Here is a 19,130-nt window from a genome sequence, read left to right as displayed (position 1 = left end):
TACGTGTACCTTCAACTTCATTAGATAGTGCCAAACTGTTTTCCAAAATGGATGCACCAGGCCGGGTGTGGTGGCTCATGCCTATAACCCCAGCACTTTGGGAGGCCTAGATAGGCGGATTACTTGAGCTCAGGAGTTCAAGACCAGCCTGGGCAACAGAGCAAAACCCCATCTGTATAAAAACTACAAAAATTAGCAGGATGCGGTGGTGGGTGCCTGCAGTTAAGTCCCAGCTACTCGGATGGCTGAGGCAGGAGAATCGCTTGAGCCAGGGAGGTGGAGGTTGCAGTGAGCTAAGATCACGCCACTACACTCCAGCTTTGGCGATGGGAATGAAATCCTGTTTTCAAACAAAACAAAACAACCCCCCTGCCCCCGGCCCAAAATCAAAGTGGATGTAGCAAGTTACCCTTCTTTTGGCAGTGTATCAAAGTCTCTGCAATTTCACATCCTGGCTGTGCAGGCTTGGTCTTTTGAAGGGCATGCTTACAGGGCTAGCCCTTGGTTGGCACTCGTAAACTTGGCTTTTGAAATATTTCCTACACTAATAAATCTAATTTTCTTTTTTTTCTAGTTACCTGAAATAAAACCCATTAATATTTAGATTTTAGTTTCTCAACTACTAATGTAAAATGTTAACGTTAAGAGCATCTCAAGTTTTGATAACAGCATTTCATTATTTTCCCATTTTAATTATGATTCTTTTTTTATGTGTTAATCCAAAGTATATTTTGAAATTTCTAATTTTATGGGAAATTTTTAAATTATCGTTTCTATTAATTTCCTGCTTAAATGCATTGTGAATAGATATCACAATCTGTATAACTCTTTAATATTTGAGAATTTCTTTGGTCAATTTTACAGTTGCACGTGTTCCTGAAATGAACGTGGATTCTACAGCTGTTAAAGACACAAGGTTCTTTATATATGCATTAGGTTAATTTTAATAATCATGTTGATGAAATCTATACCTGTTTGGATTTTTTGTCTGCTTGTTCTCTTGATTACTAAAAGCAACAATTCAAAAATCTTCCGCTACAACCATAAATTTGTCTATTGTCTTTGTATCTCAGTACCTGAACCATGCCTGGCAGGTAATAATAACTGAGTTTTTACTATGCACCACATGTTGTTTTAAGTGTTTTACTTGTATTAACTCATTTATTCCTCACAAAAATACTATGAGATAATTTCTATTATTATTCCCATTTTTACAGATAGGAATACACAAGCACCTAGAATTAAGTAAGTAGTGGAGGTTAAGAGTCAATCCAGGCAGTCTAGCCTTAGCATCCATACTCTTAACTATTATGCCACAATGCATACAGATTAAGAAAGCCAAATCATTCCTCAAGGTTTATGAGAGAGAGAAAAACAACCATCAGTTCCCTGACCTAATTCTTTCCTACCCCGATTCCCCAAAGATACCTAGTCTCAATTGTTTAGTCATTTCTCTTAATATTTACTCCCGTATTTCTAAATAACACGTGTATACTTTTATTTCTTGATTTTTTGAGTTTTATATATTACCTATTAACTTCCTACTAAGATAAATGATCTTTCTGAAACAAATCTAGTCAAACCATTTTCTTGCTTAAAAAACCCCAATGGTTTTCTATTTCCTTTACAATAAAGTCTAAATTCTTTAGTCACAAGGCATTCATGAACTAGTCCCTGCTTAGTTCTCTAGTCTCATCTTTTGCCTCAGGATGAATCATACCCACTTTAGATGAGACTGGACTTTTTTGAGTTGATGTTAGAACAAGTTCAGACTTTTGTTACTACTGGGACGTAATAAAAGTATTCTGCATTATGAGGACAAAAATTTGGGGGGCCAGGAGCAAATGCTACACTTTGAATGTGTTTCCCGGAGTTTGTGTGTTGGAAACTTAATCTCCATTAGGTAGGGCCTAATGGGAGGTGTGGCCTAATGGGAGGTGTGGCCTAATGGGAGGTGTTTAGGTCATGAGGGCTCTACCCTCATGAATTGATTAATACCATTATTGTAGGAGTGGGTTCATTATTGTGGGAGTGGGTTACATCTAAAAGTAGGTTCAGCCCCCTATTGCCCTCTCTTACTCTTGCCCTTCTGCCTTCCACCATGGGACGATGCAGTAATAAGCCCCTCACCAGATATGACCCCTTGATCTTACACTTCCTAGCCTCCATAACTGTGAGCCAAATAAATTTCTGTTTAGTCACCAATGGGAAAGGTACTAATTAAGTGTCTTCTTTGTACCAAGTAATATGTCAGGTACTTTGCAGTTAAATGACACTTAAATGCTGTGAAGTTCATAATGTTAATAGGTAGTAAAGATGGGATTAAAGAGCTGAGAGTATAACTACAAGTCCAGCATTGTTACATTACAGCTGACTCACACTAAGTGACCATATAACAGTGAATGTAGCAGAAATCCCTATCGATTAAAAATTCACCCTTTTATGAAAGAACAACATCTCCCTATAGTTTTTACCCACTAGTCTTAGTTTTATTCCCTTGGGGCCATAGAGAACTTGTCTAAATCCTTCTTTGATGTAATAACCCTCCAAACATTTGAAGATGGCTTTCAGGTTCTAGAGTTTTCTTTCTCTATGCTAAACATCTCCAGTTCCTTAAACAATTCCAAGCATAACATCATTTTGAGTCCCCCTCAACACTAATCACTTTCTTCTGGACACACTTCATTATCTTCACCATGCATGCATATATTTATTAACATACCGATTTCAAGCCAGGCACTTGCTTGGGGTTCACTGTGCAGAGATCATAATAACAACAACTTTGTATGGCTGCTATGAGGATTACATATTAAATATGTAAACTACTAGAATCCCTGTGACATGGTACTGGGAGAGACAGATAGACAAAAAATGAGTGGTTGCCTGAAGAAATGAAAGTTCGAGTGAGAAGAAAAGACTTATAAAGGGGCATAAATAAAATGTTTGGGTGTAGTAGGGTGCGATGGCTCACACCTGTAATCCCAGCAGTTTGGGAGGCTGAAGCGGGAGGATCACTTGAGACCAGGAGTTTGAGACCAGCCTGGGCAATATGGTGAGACACCCATCTCTACATAAAAATGTGAAAATTAGGCAGGTGTGGTGGCACATACCTGTGGTCCTACCTACTCAGGAGGCTGAGGTGGGAGGAGTGCTTCAGCCTAACAGTTTGAGGTTACAGAGAGCTATGATCATGCCACTGCACCCAAGCTTGGGCAACAGCAAGACCCTATCTCTAAAAAAAAAAAAAAAATCAAAACCTATAGTTTTTACATAAAATCTTTAAGACTATGTTTTTTGTTTGTTTCTTTGTTTGTTTTTTGAGACAGAGTCTCACTCTGTCACCCAGGCTGGACTGCAGTGGGGCGATCTCAGCTCCCTGCAACCTCTGCCTCCCAGGTTCAAGTGATTCTCCTGTCTCAGCCTCCTGAGTAGCTGGGATTACAGGTGCGAGCCACCGTGCCTGGCTAATTTTTGTATTTTTAGTAGAGACGGGGTTTCACCATGTTGGTCAAGCTGGTCTCAAACTCCTGACCTTGTTATCCGCCTGCCTCAGCCTCCCAAAGTGCTGGGATTACAGGCGTCAGCCACTGCACCCGACCAATATTTTCCTTAAGATATAAAATATTATTATTCCTATTTACACACGAGAAACTGTGTAAAAGAAAGATTAAGTAACTAGCTCCAGTTCATATAAATGTCAGGATTGGGATATGAACTCTTACATCTGTCTCCAAAAGCCATGTTAATTCCACTGTACCAATGTTTCTCTAACAAGTAGATACTTGCTGAACATCTACTCATTTTACATTTAAAGTATGTAGCTGTACGCATTTAAAAATGAAGGTCTTGAACTTGGAAGGAGAAATCTGAAGAGAGATTCAAATATCACTAACATAAAGAGATACCTAAAATCATGGGAATAAATGATGTGAACTAGAATATGAACTAAGAAGAATCCTCATCATTTAGCTCCCAGTTATAAGTGAGAATATGTGGTATTTGGTTTTCTGTTCCTACATTAGTTTGCTAAGGATAATGGCTTCCAGCTCCATCCATGTCCCTGCAAAGGACATGATCTCATTCTTTTAAGTAATCAGTACCACAAACCCCCATGACGCAAGTTTACATATGTAGCAAACCTGCATTTGTACCCCTGAATTTAACAGTTAGAAAAGAAAAAGAAAAATCCTAAAGTTGGAACCTGGCATTTATGATGCAGGAAAAAAGAATTTAAGAAAAATATCTGAGAAAGAAGAGTCATAGTAGTAAAAGCAAATTCAAAAAGACTGGTATTCCGGAAGCTAGAGGAAAGCATTTCCTCCAGGATTACACTAGAATAAGGGGTTTAGATGCTTAAAGTATATTACATCTAAACACCTAGAAATGTCCTGATTCTGCTTTGATATTAACCCTTTCTTCATATAGTGATCTCTACACAGGAAATTATACGCAGGAAGAACAGAATAGATAAAAACACCACTTTATTATCGTCTGAATCAGCCTTAATCACACATTCAATGGAGGGTTCTTTCGTAAAAGCAGCTAGAAAACCAAGCCTGGAGTCCTAAATTGGGACTCATTCATTTCTTCAGATACATCTTGTGATCAGCAGACTCATGCACATCTCCAGAGAAAAAGAAAGAAATGGCCAGAGAATAGGCTCAAGTCTAACTCACCTAACAATAAAGACGAAAAATAGAGAGAACTCAGAATACCATCAGAAGTAGTAAAAAATAAAACCCCTCTGAGAGAGAGAGAACGCAGAATACTATCAGAGGCAGTTCAAAATAAAACCCCTTTGAGAGACAGAACTCAGAATACCATCAGAGGCAGTCCAAAATAAAACCCCTTTGAGAGAGAGAACTCAGAATACCATCAGAGTCAGTCCAAAATAAAACCCCTCTGAGATTCTAAGAAAAAGTTTAGAATCTGTTGATCAGTAAACTACGAGGTGGCTTAAGATTCAGTAGTAATAAGAAAAATAAAATTTTTCTTCAGAAAGATGCTTTGTTCGACTGGGTACTAAAATTGCTCTAAAATATATTTCCTAGTTAAATATATATGTATAAATATTAAAAACATCTTAGTTGATATTTAAGATTTGTAGATTTTTCAAAAGGTTTAGTTTTATAGGAAAATCTAATTGTTTAGAAGGAAAATTATAACCTAAGACACAGTTACTTATAACTGTAAAAAACCTGTGTACCTAGTAAATACTAACTAAATTTCAATAATAGCATCCAGGAAAACAAAAACAATAGTGGATATTTACTAGATTTCAATTACACAGAGTTCCTGACTTATGATGGTCTAACGTACTGATTTTTCAACTCTACAATCGTGCAGAAGTGACACACATTCGGTAGAAACCATACTTTGGGTACTCATACAACCATTCTGATTTTTACTTTCAGTATAGTATTCAATAAATTGTATGAGATATTCAACACTTTATTATAAAATAGTCTTTGTGTTAGATGATTTTGCCTAACTATAGGCTTATGTAAATGTTCCAAGAATATCTAAGGTACGCTAGGCTAAGATGTAATGTTCAGGTTAGGTGTACTATATGTGTTTTCAACTTAACAATATTTTCAACTTATGGGTTTATCAGGACATAACTCCATTTTAAATCAAGAAGCATCTGTATAGTATACAAGTATCTAGGAGGAAATAAACAACATTTAAAGTATCAACCTTACATATCTCAACACATAAGATGCCAGAAAGTTACACTTCTTTAACTTTCAGGGAAAATGAATTTACATGTATCTGGGCTGCTATAAAGACACTCATTTGCTCAAAATGCCCCAATTCCTGAGAAAAGAGAAATGTTTGTTTTTCTATCTAACTTTTTTGGCTGTCAGAATTTTCCAGATATAAAGGATGGTCTTATTGTAGCAGCTTCATGTCAGAATTCAGAAGTCAGGGAATGTTGTACCTGGCCAGTAATACTGGTTTTTGCCTAAGGATGGAATGTGTAAGTGCCTTCTTAGTATCACCATTTCTTCAATTGTTAAATTGAAAAAGTCTGCACCTTTTTCAGACTTTTTTGTCATATCCTTAGTTTTGGTTCCTGCCCAGCCACTGAACTGCCAACTACCTAGACAATGTTCCTAGTCTTAGGTTCTGGACTACAAGCCAATCTGAACCCACTGTCTTCCCTAATCATTCAATAATCATTTAATGAGTATCTTCTAAGACTCAGACACTGTGTCATAGTCTATGACTTAGAAAAGCTCATGGTCTGACAGAGTTGACATACATGTGAACAAATAGTATGTGATAATGTGCTTATTTAATAGCAATAAAAATAAGATGCTTTAGGGCTAAGCAGAAAGGAGAAGTAACTCAGGTAAGATATCACAGAGCAGACGCAGACATAGGAGTGAGTTCTTACAGGATCACTGGAAGGTATTTTTGAGGCACAAAACAGCATTACAGGAAAAGACAGTTGGAATAAAAAGGTATAAACTGCAATTACCTATCTTATCTTTGGTAAAAAAAAGTAGTCTAGTATGGCCAGTGTATTCAGAGGAAAAGGTGGCTGGGGCCTTCAATAAATGGTGCTGGGAAAACTAGTTTCCCAAATGCAAAAGAATGAAACTGGACCCTTATACCACACAAAATAATCAAATCAAAATGAATCAAAGACTTAAATGTAAGATCTGCAACTATAAAACTCCTAGAAGAAAACAGGAAAGAGGCCTCATAACACTGGTGTTGGCACAGATTTCCTGGATAACACCAAAAGCACACACAACAAAAGCAAAAATTGACAAGTGGGACTATATGAAACTAAAAACCAGTAAAGGAAACAATCAACAAAATGAAAAGACAACCTACAGAATGAGAGAAAGTATTTGTAATCCATGTATGTGATAAGGGGTTAATAATATCCAAAGGAATGCCTATAACTCAATACCAAAAAACCCCTGAACTGACCCAATTTTTTAAAATGGACAAAGAGTTTGAATAGATCTTTCTCCAAAAACATGCACATAGCCAACAAGTATATGAAAAGGTGCTCAACATTCACTAATCATCAAGGAAATACAAACCAAAACCACAATGAGAGATCACCTCACACCTGTATGGATGACCATTATAAAACAAAACAAAACACAACATAACAAGCATTGGCAACAATGTGGAGAAATTGGAACTTGTGTGCACTGTTGGAAATGTAGAATAGTGCAGCTGCTATGGAAAACAGTATGAAGCTTCCTCAAAAATTAAAAAATAGAATTACCATATAATCCAGCAATCCCATTTTGGGTATTTCTCCAGAAGAATTAGAAACAAGATCTTGAAGAAATATTTGCTACATAGATCTGCTATACGACAACGTACACAGAGTTAAAAATATAGTTGTCCCTTGAACAACATGGGTTTCAAACGCACAGGTCCATTTATATGAAGATTTTTTTCAATAAATATACTGAAAATTTTTTTGGACATTTGTGACAACTTGAAAAAACTCACAGATGAACTTTGTAGCCTAGAAATATCCAAAAATTAAGAAAAAGTATGTCATGAATGCATGAAATCTATGTACATATTAGTCTATTTTATCATTTACTACCATAAAATATACACAAATTATAAAAAGTTAAAATTTATCAAAACTTATGCGTACACTTACAGACCACAGATGTCGCCATTTGCAGTTAAGAGGAATGTAAACAGATGTAAAGATGCAGTATTCAGTCATAAGTGCATAAAAGTCACTGCAGTACATACTGCACTACTGTAATAATTTTGTAGCTACTTCCAGTTGCTATTGTGGTGAGCTTAAGTGATGTATCTGGTTAAAGTGCATGTGACTCTATTCATCTTTGCCTGAGCAGCTCCTCTCTCCAGTAAATTGAATATTGCAGGAAAAAGTGATGTCTTGAGATTCTTGCATATTTTTTCACCATGTTTAATGTGCAATACTGTAAACCTTGAATGACATCATGGGACCCATACAAAGTGCCACCAGTAATGTTGCAAGTGCTCCCAAGAAGCTGAGAAAAGTCATGACATTACAATAAAAAGTTGAATTGCTTGATATGTACTGTAGACTGAAGTCTGCAGCTATGGTTGCCTGCCATTTCAAGATAAAATGAATCCAGTGGAAGGACCATTGTAAAAAAAAGAAAAGCCATCATTGTAACTACACCAGCAAGTATGAAAACCTTGCACTTTTTGTGAAAGACTTTTTTATCTTATATTGAAAATGCAGCACTGATATGGGTGCAGGATTGCTGAAAGAAAGTCATACTTATAGACTCTAACATGATTTGAGAAAAAGCGAAGTCATTATAAGACTACTTAAAGCAAAAAGAAGGTAAAGGATATAAAGCTGTAGAATTCTTTTTTTTCCATAGGTTACTGGGGTACACAGGTGGTGTTTGGTTACTTAAGTTCTTTAGTGGTGATTTGTGCAATTTTGGTGCACCCATCACCCAAGCAGTAAAGCTGTAGAATTTAATGCCAGCAAAGGATAGTTTGATAATTTTAGAAAGAGGTTTGTCTTAAAAAAAAAGTCAGACACAACATGAGAAGCAGCTTCTGCCAATCAAGAGGCAGCAATGAGTTTCTAGACACCATAGGGAAAATCACTGAAGAGAAAGGATATCTACCTGAATAGGTTTTTAACGCAGAAGAAAGTGCTCTATTCTGAAAAAAATTGCCACAAAGGACATTTATTAGTAAGGAAGAGAAGCAAGCACCAGGATTTAAGGCAGAAATGGATAGTTAACCCTATTGTTTTCTGCAAATGCATTCAGGTTTATGATCAGGACTGCCCTTACATATAAAGCTGCTAACTCCTGAGCAATGGAGGGAAAAGATAAACACCAGCTGCCAGCCCTCCGGCTACATAACAAGCAGGCGTGGACAAGAACCCTTTTTCTGGATTGGTTCCATTGACACTTTGATTCTGAGGTCAGGAAGTATCTTGCCAGCAAGAACTTTTAAAGTTCTTTTGCTATTGGACAATACACCTGGCCACCCAGAACCCCGTAAGTTCTACAATGAAGGTGCTGAAGTGGTCTACTTGCTTCAAAACACAACATCTCAAATTCAGCTTCTAGATCAGGGCATCATAAAGGACCTTTAAGACTCATTACACACGACACTCTATGGAAAGGACTGTCAATGCTATGGAAGAGAACCCCAAGAAAGAGAACATCATTAAAGTCTGGAAGATTATACCATTGAAGATGCTATCATTGTTATTGACATCAGATAATCTGGTAGAAGGGTTCCAACGATTCAAGATTGCATTGATTTCTTTAATGACATGGACCCTTCTACAACAGGGGCACCAAAAAGAAACTAAAGAAAATGACAGGAGGATCAGTATTGTATAGAAACATTTTCCCAGAAATGAGAAAGCAAAAAAAGTCACACAGTAGTTACATATTTCCATAAAGTTACACTGTGTGTGCCTGCCTCTCCTTCCCTACCCTTCTGCCTCCACCTCTTTTGATTCTGTCACCCCTAAGACAACAAAACCAACTCCTCCCCTTCCTCCTCCTCAGCCTACTCAACATGAAGACAACAAAGATGAAGACCTTTATGATAATCCAGTTCCACCTAATGAACAGTAAATATATTTTCTCTTTCTTATATGATTTTAACATTTTATTTTCTCTAGCTTACTTTATTGTAAGAATACTGTGTATATATACAGTATATAATACATATAATATTAAAAATATGTGTTGATTATTTACATTATCAGTAAAATTTCCAGTCAATAGTAGGCTATTAGTATTTAAGCTTTGGGAGAGTCAAAAGTCATATGTGGATTTTCGACTGCACAAGAGGTAGGGTGGTAGGGGAGGTGGCACTCCTAACTCCTTCATTGTTCAAGTGTCAACTATACTATACTACACACTTGAAAACTTGTTAGTAGGGCAGAGTTCATGTTATGTGTTTTTACTACAATAATAACTTTTTAGAAGGTAAGTTGGAGTTATGTTCAAAATGACTCAGTAAGCTATAGTATTTTGACTTGTACTATAAGACAAAATGGTAGGAACTGTGGCTGGTGAAAGAGAATGGAGAGAAAAGAGAACTTTTGGAATTTATCTTTATCTTACCCTACCTTCATCAAGCTTACTGCTGAAATCTATCTCCCTGAGATGTTAAGGGGCTAAGGATCCTCATTTCATGCCTTGTCCCTAAAATAAATCATTGTCCAAAGTCCTAGGTCTTATACTAGTCCCCATAAGCAACAGTTACAGATTTTTAAAAAGAAAAAATACAGCTGGGCACGGTGGCTCATGCCTGTAATTCCAGCACTTTGGGAAGCCAAGGTGGGCAGATCATGAGGTCAAGAGATTGAGATCATCCTGGCCAACATGGTGAAACCCCATCTCTACTAAAAAAAATAAAAAAATTAGCTGGGTGTGGTGGTGCATGCCTGTAGTCCCAGCTACTCAGGAGGCTGAGGCAGGAGAATCGCTTGAACCCAGGAGGCGGAGGTTGCAGTGAGCCGAGATCGTGCCACTGCACTCCAGCCTGGATGACAGAGCAAGACTCCGTCTCAAAAAAAAAAAGAAAAAATACAAAACTCCCAAATCTTCAGATTCAGTCACTATAATAATAATTAAAAAAAACCCCTCAAACATATAAGTTAATTTTTAAAACCTAAGAAAATAAGAGCTGGTTTTTGTGTGAAAATCTCACATTTTGGTCTTTGTAATATATACATCTTTGTATTTCTTTTTTTTTTTTTTTGACACAGAGTTTTGCTCTGTAGCCCAGGTTGGAGTGCAGTGGTGCCATCTCAGCTCACTGCAAGCTCTGCCTCCCCAGTTCATGCCATTCTCCTGCCTCAGCCTCCCGAGTAGCTGGGATTACAGGTGCCCATCACCACACCCGGCTAATTTTTTGTATTTTTAGTAGAGACAGGGTTTCACTGTGTTAGCCAGGATGGTCTTGATCTCCTGACCTTGTGATCTGCCCACCGCGGCCTCCCAAAGTGCTGGGATTACAGGCGTGAGCCACTGTGCCCGGCCACATCTTTGTATTTCTACTAAGAAAACCTATATGTAGTCAGTAACTCTTTTAGTTTTCCCTAATAATTCACTCTTTCAGTACCCACATAAATTTCTGCCTCCTGCCCTCACTATGACAAATTCTTAAGGAAGATATTAAAACTCAAATATGCACATTGGTAAACAACTAGATGTTTGCAATAAGACATGCATACAAAGTGCAAACAGCTACACCAAAAGATATTCTCCGTCAAACAAAAGAAAATGGCTTACCTCTAATAATAACAGCTAAACTGCTATATTCTATAACTCTCAGTAAAGCAAACTGCAGCCTACTTACGTAGCATTGTAAATGGAAAGTTTAGTCAGTGGCCTGCTGAAAATTATGTTTATTTATTAGCATTACAGGGTTGGAGGGACATAAAAAAAGTTTCACAAGGATTAAACTTAAAAATGAATAAAATTAGTCAATACTATCTCAAAGAGGTGCCATTTGTTAAACCAAGAAAAACATGACCAAAAGGACATTAAGAATATAATTATAGATTAAGAATCCCAGTGTAAGAGTCCCACTCTCCCTTTTTGCTTACTATCTTCAAGCCACACTGACCTGCTTGCTGTTTCACAAGAAAGCAAGCTTGCTCTCATTTCAGAGTTTTTATGCTATTTCTTCCGCTTAGAATGTTCTTTCTTAAAAATCTTGGAATAGTTGACTTCTTATCACTTAAGCCTCTATTAAAATATTGTATTACAAATATTACACACATCGTTTCTGATCACCCTATCAATAAAATGGCTACTCTTATCCTTAGGTCACTGCCTAACTTATTAACCTGTCATAGTTTCTTCAAATCACTTACCATTAACTGTTTGTCTGCCACTCCTACCAAAAAACGTATGGTCTGTTAAAAACTCACTACTGTAATCCAAATACCTGAAACAGTACCAGGCATTTAATAATAATAGATAACCCTGTGCTACACACTGTTTTAAGTGCTTTCGACATACTAATTCAGTTAACCCTTATACAACAACTTAAGGTGACTTCTAAACCATATTTTATAAGCAGGAAACCATCTGTAAAATAATTTTCACATGAGCAAGATTGTTAGTCTTTTATCTCTTTTCCCAAGCATGGAGTACAAAACAGGATTTCGACACAACATGCCAGATGGTATGTATTAGCTCCTAATAAAGTGCCCATTATTGACTCTGCATCTTTTTCTTTACTTTAAAAAGTATTCAAATTTCATGAAAAAGTATAGTTTAAAAAGTCTCATCAAATTCCATTCAAATCACAACTATTCAATCATAAAATACTTTAATTACTAAAAAAGTATTCCAATTTCCTTAAAAAGCACAGTTTTAAAAGTCCCATCAAATTCCATTCAAATTACAACTCTTCAATCACACAGTATTTCTCCACTGTCTATAAATTACAGAACAGGAAATATTTTAATGAGATTACAATGAAGTAATCATATTTTCTAGATGTTATTGTATGACTAAAGTGAAATATTCTTCTTCATGAACTCCTGCACTATCAAGAACTTAGATACGTATTGTATTATTGTCCAAAAATGAAAGGTTTATTTTGCAGAGGGCAGCAAAATCCTTCTTAGTCCTATCACCTAACCCTAAAACAACTGAGATTTAAATATTATCCGAATGTAGTTAAAAAAAACCCACAGAAACCCTAATTTTAACTTGAGAGGAACTGTTCACATATATATATATACACACAGGCACACACACATATATATATATAATTCTGCATAGGCCGAATGGTATCTTCAAAGAGACTACTTGATCATTTGAGAACAATTAATGGGGAAAATAAGTTTCAGTTTCCATGAGATTCTTACCTGTATAATGCATCATCGATCTCCACAGATGCTGTTGACATAATGGGCAAATTTGTATTTGTGCTGGAAAAAAAAAACATGGTTATTAAATATTCACATTTTATAACGTAATATTTGATTACTTGTGTGATCAGATTCACCAGTTACTAAAGGATTTCAAACAAACCAAACATATATTTTATTAACTACCACTTTACTTATATTTTTTAAATGGCCTGAAATTAAATTATCGGATTGCTTGTTCTATCCTGTGTAGATTTTAAGATTACAGAGCTCATCATCTTTTATTTTCAGATCTCAGGTGTTGTTTTATCACTGGTACATATATATATATGTATTTTTTTTTTCTTTTTTGAGATGAGAGTCTCACTCTGTCACCCAGACTGGAGTGCAGAGGTGCGATCTTGGCTTACTGCAACGTCCACCTCCTGGGTTCAAACGATTTTCGTGCCTCAGCCTCCCAAGTGGCTGGGACTACAAGTGCACACCACCACGTCCAATTAATTTTGTAATTTTACTAGAGATGGGGTTTTACCATGTTGGCCAGGCTGGTCTTGAACTACTGACCCATTATTCAGTTGACGGGTGGTCTCAGCATCCCAAAGTGCTGGGATTACAGGCGTGGGCCACTGTGTCTGGCTGTTTGGTACATATATTCTAATGGATCTGTATTTCAGCAATTCTGTACCATGAACTCTCTCTATATATACACTCTTCCTAGATAAACTCATTCAATCCTACGGATGAATATATATTGATTATACTGAAACTTATTTCTCCATGTGTGATCTTTCCTCTGACCTCCAGATTGTATACAACTGCCAAAACAATAACTATTCTAATGTCTTAACTGGTATCACAAACATAGCAAACTCCAAAGAGAATTCAATTACCTCTGCTTAATCTATTCTTCCTGTCTTTCCTAACTCATTTTCCGCTATCATCATTTACTGGGTTGGGCCCGAAATCTAGGGATCTTCTTGCTTAAATCATTCCCCAGTTTTCTCCATCTGAGACCTGCTGGCTCTACCTTCATAAGAGATCTCAAATCTGATCACTTCTTACTATTTCAATCAGTACAATCTCAAGCCAAACCATCATCACATTTCACCTGGGCTATTTCAAAGACCTCCTAGCTAGTCTCCTTATTTCCAGTATTGCCCTTCCCCTTTATTCTCCATAAAACAGTCTAAATATCTTAAAATGCAGTCAGAAATTATCCCCTGAATTTGGACTACCTTTCAGTGTATTTCCTTTACTCTTAAAACAAAATTCAAACACCTCACCACGCTTGAGAGGGCCAATGTGTCCTGTCTCCCAATTACCTCTCCAATTTCAACTCCTACCAGTCTCCGTTTTCGCTTACTATCTTCAAGCCACACTGACTTGCTTGCTGTTTCTCAAGAAGGCAAGCTTGCTCTCATTTCAGAGTTTTTACCTATTTCTTCTGCTTAGAATGTTCTTTCTTAAAATCTCGGAATAGTTGACTTCTTGTCACTTAAGCCTCTATTAAAATATTGTGTCACAAATACCACACACCTCATTCCTGATCACCCTATCAATAAAATGGTTACTCTTACCCTTAGGTTGCTGCCTAACTCATTAACCTGTCAGTTTCTTCAAATCACTTACCGTTAACTGTCTGCCACTACTACCAAAAAAAGTATGGTCTGTTAAAAACTCACTACTGTATTCCAAATACCTAAAACAGTACCAGGCATTTAATAATAATAGATAACCCTGTGCTACATACTGTTTTAAGTGCTTTAGATGTACTTATTCAGTTAACCCTTACAACAACCTTGTCCAAACAGTGGGCAAGCACTTATTGCTATCTCCAACGAACAGATGGAAAAAAGAGGCTGAGGGAGGTTAACCTAAAATTTGCCCAAAGTCACAGAGCAGGCAAATGGCACTGCCAGGATCTGAACCCAGGCAGTCTAGCTTGACTACCACACATACTGCCTACTGTTTCTGATATTAGACATAAAGGAAACACTTTAAAAAACCTGTTAAATGGGATGGGCGCGGTGGCTCATGCTTGTAATCCCAGCACTTTAGGAGGCCAAGGCGGGTGGATCACCCGAAGTCAGGAGTTCGAGATCAGCCTGGCCAACGTGGTGAAACCCTGTCTCTACTAAAAATACAAAAATTAGCCAGACATGACAGCAGGAGCCTGTATTCCCAGCTACTTGGGAGGCTGAGGTGGGAGAATCGCTTGAACCCGGGAGGGGGAGGCTGCAGTGAGCCAAGATCCCACCACTGTACTCCAGCCTGGGTGACAAGAGCAAGACTCTGTCAAAAAAACAAACAAACAAACAAACAAAAAACAACAACAAAAAACCCTGTTAAATGAATAAATTTTAAAGGAAAAAAACTAATCTAAATATGCAAATCTGACAAAGTGTACTTATTATAGTAACATTTATAGCAGCGCTCGTCCCAATTTTTTCACAGCATGGCCTTCAAAAAACATATCTGTACTAAACACTGGGAAGCAGAGATAATTCCCAGGTACAGGGAACCAGTCTGCATTTGGAGCTGAACCACTGTGAGAGCTGAGATCAATATACTGGCAGAAGTGCAGGCCATTCCTAGTTCTGAGAAGCTCTAGTTGTCAATTAAAAGATTCTAAAAACAATGCGACGGCGTCAAATTCAGGCTTGGAATCCAACTTTCTAGTTCTAGCATTGATAAATAAGCCACAGAATTTGTAAACAAAGGTAATTAAAATGTTATCATTTATCTCACCAAACACTGGCACACATCAAATGATACCAGCTTCTAGCTAATTAAACGGATAGCTATTAAAAAAACTGATTCCAATTACCAAGGCAAATCAGAAGATAGCTGTGTTCTAAGAGATCACCTATCTAATAAAAAACACAAACATACACAATATACCCTGTTTGGGCATTGTAACAAAATATAAAAATAAACAAAATTTGTTTCTTTTCTTTCTTTTTTTGAGACAGGGTCTCTGTCACCCAGACTGGAGTGCAGTGGCACGATCTTGGCTCACTGCAGCCTCGACCTCTCCAGACTCAAGCGATCCTCCCATCTTAGCCTCCCGAGTAGCTGGGACTACAGGTGTACACCACCTACGCCCAGCTAATTTTTTTGTATTTTGTAGAGACGCGGTTTCGCCATGTTGCCCAGGCTAGTCTAAGAACTCCTGAGCTCAAGCGACCCGCCTGCTTCGACCTCCCAAAGCGCTGGGATTGCAAGCATTTGAGCCACTGCGCTCGGTCAAAATTTTTTATTATCTACTTTCCTATCATCTTATCCCTAGTACACTTTCACTTGCTGTTTTCCTTGCATGGCGGGGGCAACAGGCGTGGTGGGTAAATCCGAATAAAAATGAGAAGAGCTGCATTCTAACTAGCTCTGCCACTTAATGGCATGACTGGCACTTTTCAGAAAGTTGTGCCTCACTGGAATGTTTCAAAAATATGTAAAAATAATATGATCTATAAGACAATCAAAAACGCTTCAAATAAGCCGCGGGTTATATTACATAATATCCCTTAAGTCTGGCAGTGTTGGCAATGGCAGACAACACCATGAAACTGAAAGCATCCCTTCAGTCTGAAACTAGCAAAAAGGCTACACATTTACAAAGTCTCACATCAGCTGAAAATAATACACCCATCACTTCTATCTTTGGCATGGTGTATTCTGACAGTGGTGGATAGAATGTAACTACTTGCTTTATTAATTATGAGATGACTGAAAGAGGAACTACTAACCAAGAAATTGGTAAAGGCCTAGCACAAATATTTTCCCCCTAATTTTACAGGGGCCAGAAAGACCTGAAGAATTTCAAAACCAAGTGGGAAATAAGAATGGGTAACTTGTGTATTTTTTTTTCCTGGCTTTTTTTTTCTTCTTCCGAAGTCAACAAAGGCCTCAGGGTGTCCAGATTGCTACTGATTCATTCTTACCAAGTTCCTTCTGGTAATAGTTTTCAAAAGAGGATCTCAGTGGAGGTGCACGGTGGCGCTCCTAGCTTTCTTTTTACGGGAAGGAGGAAAGGTGCTGGGCACCAGTCGGGGAAGCTCACGCCAAGTGACCGGGACCAGAACTCGCTCTCGACCGGAGCCCCCCAAGTCTGGTGACTTGGAGGAAGGAGGATCCCGAATCCCAGCCAGAACTGAGAAAGCGCTCAAAGGTGAGGAAAGGTGACTTTTCCCTCAGGAAAGCCGGGAACAGCAGAGGCCCTAGCCCACGTCGCCACACCCACTCCGCGCGCGCCCCTTGCCTCCCAGGGCCGGCTCTGCTCGGCCCCGCGGCCTCTCGGGCGCCCCCAGCCAGCCGGAAAGAAAGAAGCAGAAACCCGGAGCCTGGGTCCCACCCGCGACCCCTCACCTTCGCCCTTCTCGTCCTCTCACCTGCCAGTCCCCCAGGAAGAACAGGACGCCTCTTCCCCCTGATGCACGGCCACAGGCTCGGATCCTTCCATTGCCGCCTGAGACACCGCCGCCGGCTACTGGGAGGTAGGAAAGGGGCGGGACGGTGGGGGGTCAAGGGGCGGGCGGAGACGTCATCAGAGGGGGCGGGCCTGGGGAAGCTAGGAGCCCTGCAGCGCCTTCCCGTCAACCCTAGGGGCGTCCTGGTTTCCGGTTTGGGTGTGGCCGCTTGGCGTGCTGTGGTGCAGGTGGCTGAAGGGGGCGTTACTGTTGCGACTGGCATCCGCATCCGGTAGATGTAGATGGAACCAAAGTCCAGAAGTTACGCGTCACCCTTACTCTACAGCCAAACATGCAGGACTCTAGTAACCCGCGAAATGATGGGATTGCGTTGCAAATCATTAAAAGAGTCTTATAGTAAGAAGAGGAAACAGCTTTATTTTATAAATAAACTGAAGGCTGCTGATAGCTCCAGATACCACTTAAAGATGTTATACATTTAATAAATAATTTTGGGAGTCCACTACAAGTGAGGCACTGCCTCAGATTTAATAGAATCATGTGACTTTTAGTGCCATAGATGTCGTTAGATCATCCAGTTTGGTCCCTTAAATTTGTGGGTAAGGGAAAGGAACTTCCGGTCAGTGCAAGTGACTTGGTCAAGGTTAGAGAGCTAATCACTGTTAGATTACCAGAACACATATCTAAGAAGTTCTCATATAATTCTTTTCATTTACTTCCATGTCACCTTTCTTAGCAAAAATGAGTTGGACACAATAACATTAGGATTTGTCTTTCACTCTAAATAACACCGTATATTTGAATAAACATCTGCAGGATTTTTAAAATTAGCATATACTTTGACTTTGGGTATTATGTAATTTTCTGTGATATATTATATTTTTAATTAGAAATTTTTCCTCTCATGTGGAGATGAGGTTCCAGGCAAAACTGTATTATCCTTTGTGCCCCTCTATTCTCTTCAAAATTGCACATCTTAAAATACCTGGAAGCTTTATGTTGCTCACCTATAGCATTATCCATGTTCCTCAATCGGGTTGTGAACTTTTTCCACATTAAAATGTTCTTGATTTGTGTTCTATTCTTTCAAGGTTCTGCTCTAGCACTAAGATAATGCTACAGGACTGAAGATAATGAAAAAGACTGAAGAAAGCAGAAACAGAACAAAAATCGGATTATTTCAAAGTTTCTTTCCTTGTAAAGGTTAAAACAGCATACTTCCTTCTTATGCCCACTAGGTTAACTAGAATCGCCTGTTTTTTTTTAAAAAAAAAACTGGCTCATTTTTCCAAAATCCGCTTTAATTACATGGTGCTTAGCACAAGCAACTCCATTCTGGTTTGATCTGATGAGGCCTAGTGTAGAAGGCTAGGCCAAAACAATGGCCTGCCATTACCCACACTTCTTCATATTTTAACCTCCATGAATAGAGGATGATTTTTTTAAAAATAAATACAGAAAACAATGATGCATCTTAAAATTGAGGGCGTGTTAGATTTGATAAAATATGGTGTGAATTATTTCAGGCGTGTAACAAGCAACCAGATTTAACAGATTTTAATGTTTTGTCACATATGTAAAATGGGAAAGAAAACTAGGCTATCACAGCTTTTTGACAGTGAGGCTTTATGTCATAAGAAAGTAGAATGACATATTGAGGAAACTTAAGGGAAAAATGTGTACGCCAAAGATTTTACATTCAGCAAAACTAACTCATATACAAAAGGTACAAACTGTTATCAACAATTGATATATCAATTTGATGAGACTAGTGTTTTCATGAGCCCCTCCTGAATAATTAATTGGAGAAAGAGTGTCTGACAATCAGAATTATTACAGAA

General features: G+C 38.2%; 1 protein-coding gene and 1 long non-coding RNA gene across 3 annotated transcripts in view; one reads left to right on the top strand and one right to left on the bottom strand.

Moving 5' to 3' along the window:
- The window catches only part of UBA6 (ubiquitin like modifier activating enzyme 6), an 84,067-nt gene extending 66,694 nt beyond the window's left edge, over positions 1-17,373 (bottom strand). The window contains exons 1-2 of one of the 2 annotated variants that reach the window (XM_054484994.2): positions 17,251-17,373; positions 12,860-12,922 (exon numbers count right to left, since the gene is read on the bottom strand). In XM_054484994.2, the coding sequence (XP_054340969.1) occupies positions 12,860-12,922; positions 17,251-17,321 (134 nt within the window). In that variant the 5' untranslated portion in view covers positions 17,322-17,373. Of the gene's footprint in view, positions 1-12,859; positions 12,923-17,227 lie in introns of both variants that reach the window. The other variant, XM_063663640.1, reaches the window with a different exon arrangement.
- On the top strand, positions 13,214-19,130 carry LOC134739410 (uncharacterized). Its single transcript, XR_010126039.1, has 3 exons — positions 13,214-15,064; positions 16,195-17,355; positions 18,381-19,130. It is a non-coding gene; the product is annotated as an uncharacterized LOC134739410 (long non-coding RNA).

The sequence above is a fragment of the Pongo pygmaeus genome, chromosome 3 (assembly GCF_028885625.2).
Source record: "Pongo pygmaeus isolate AG05252 chromosome 3, NHGRI_mPonPyg2-v2.0_pri, whole genome shotgun sequence".
NCBI classification, from domain to species: Eukaryota; Metazoa; Chordata; class Mammalia; order Primates; family Hominidae; genus Pongo; species Pongo pygmaeus.
This window is presented reverse-complemented; position numbering and strand designations above follow the sequence as displayed.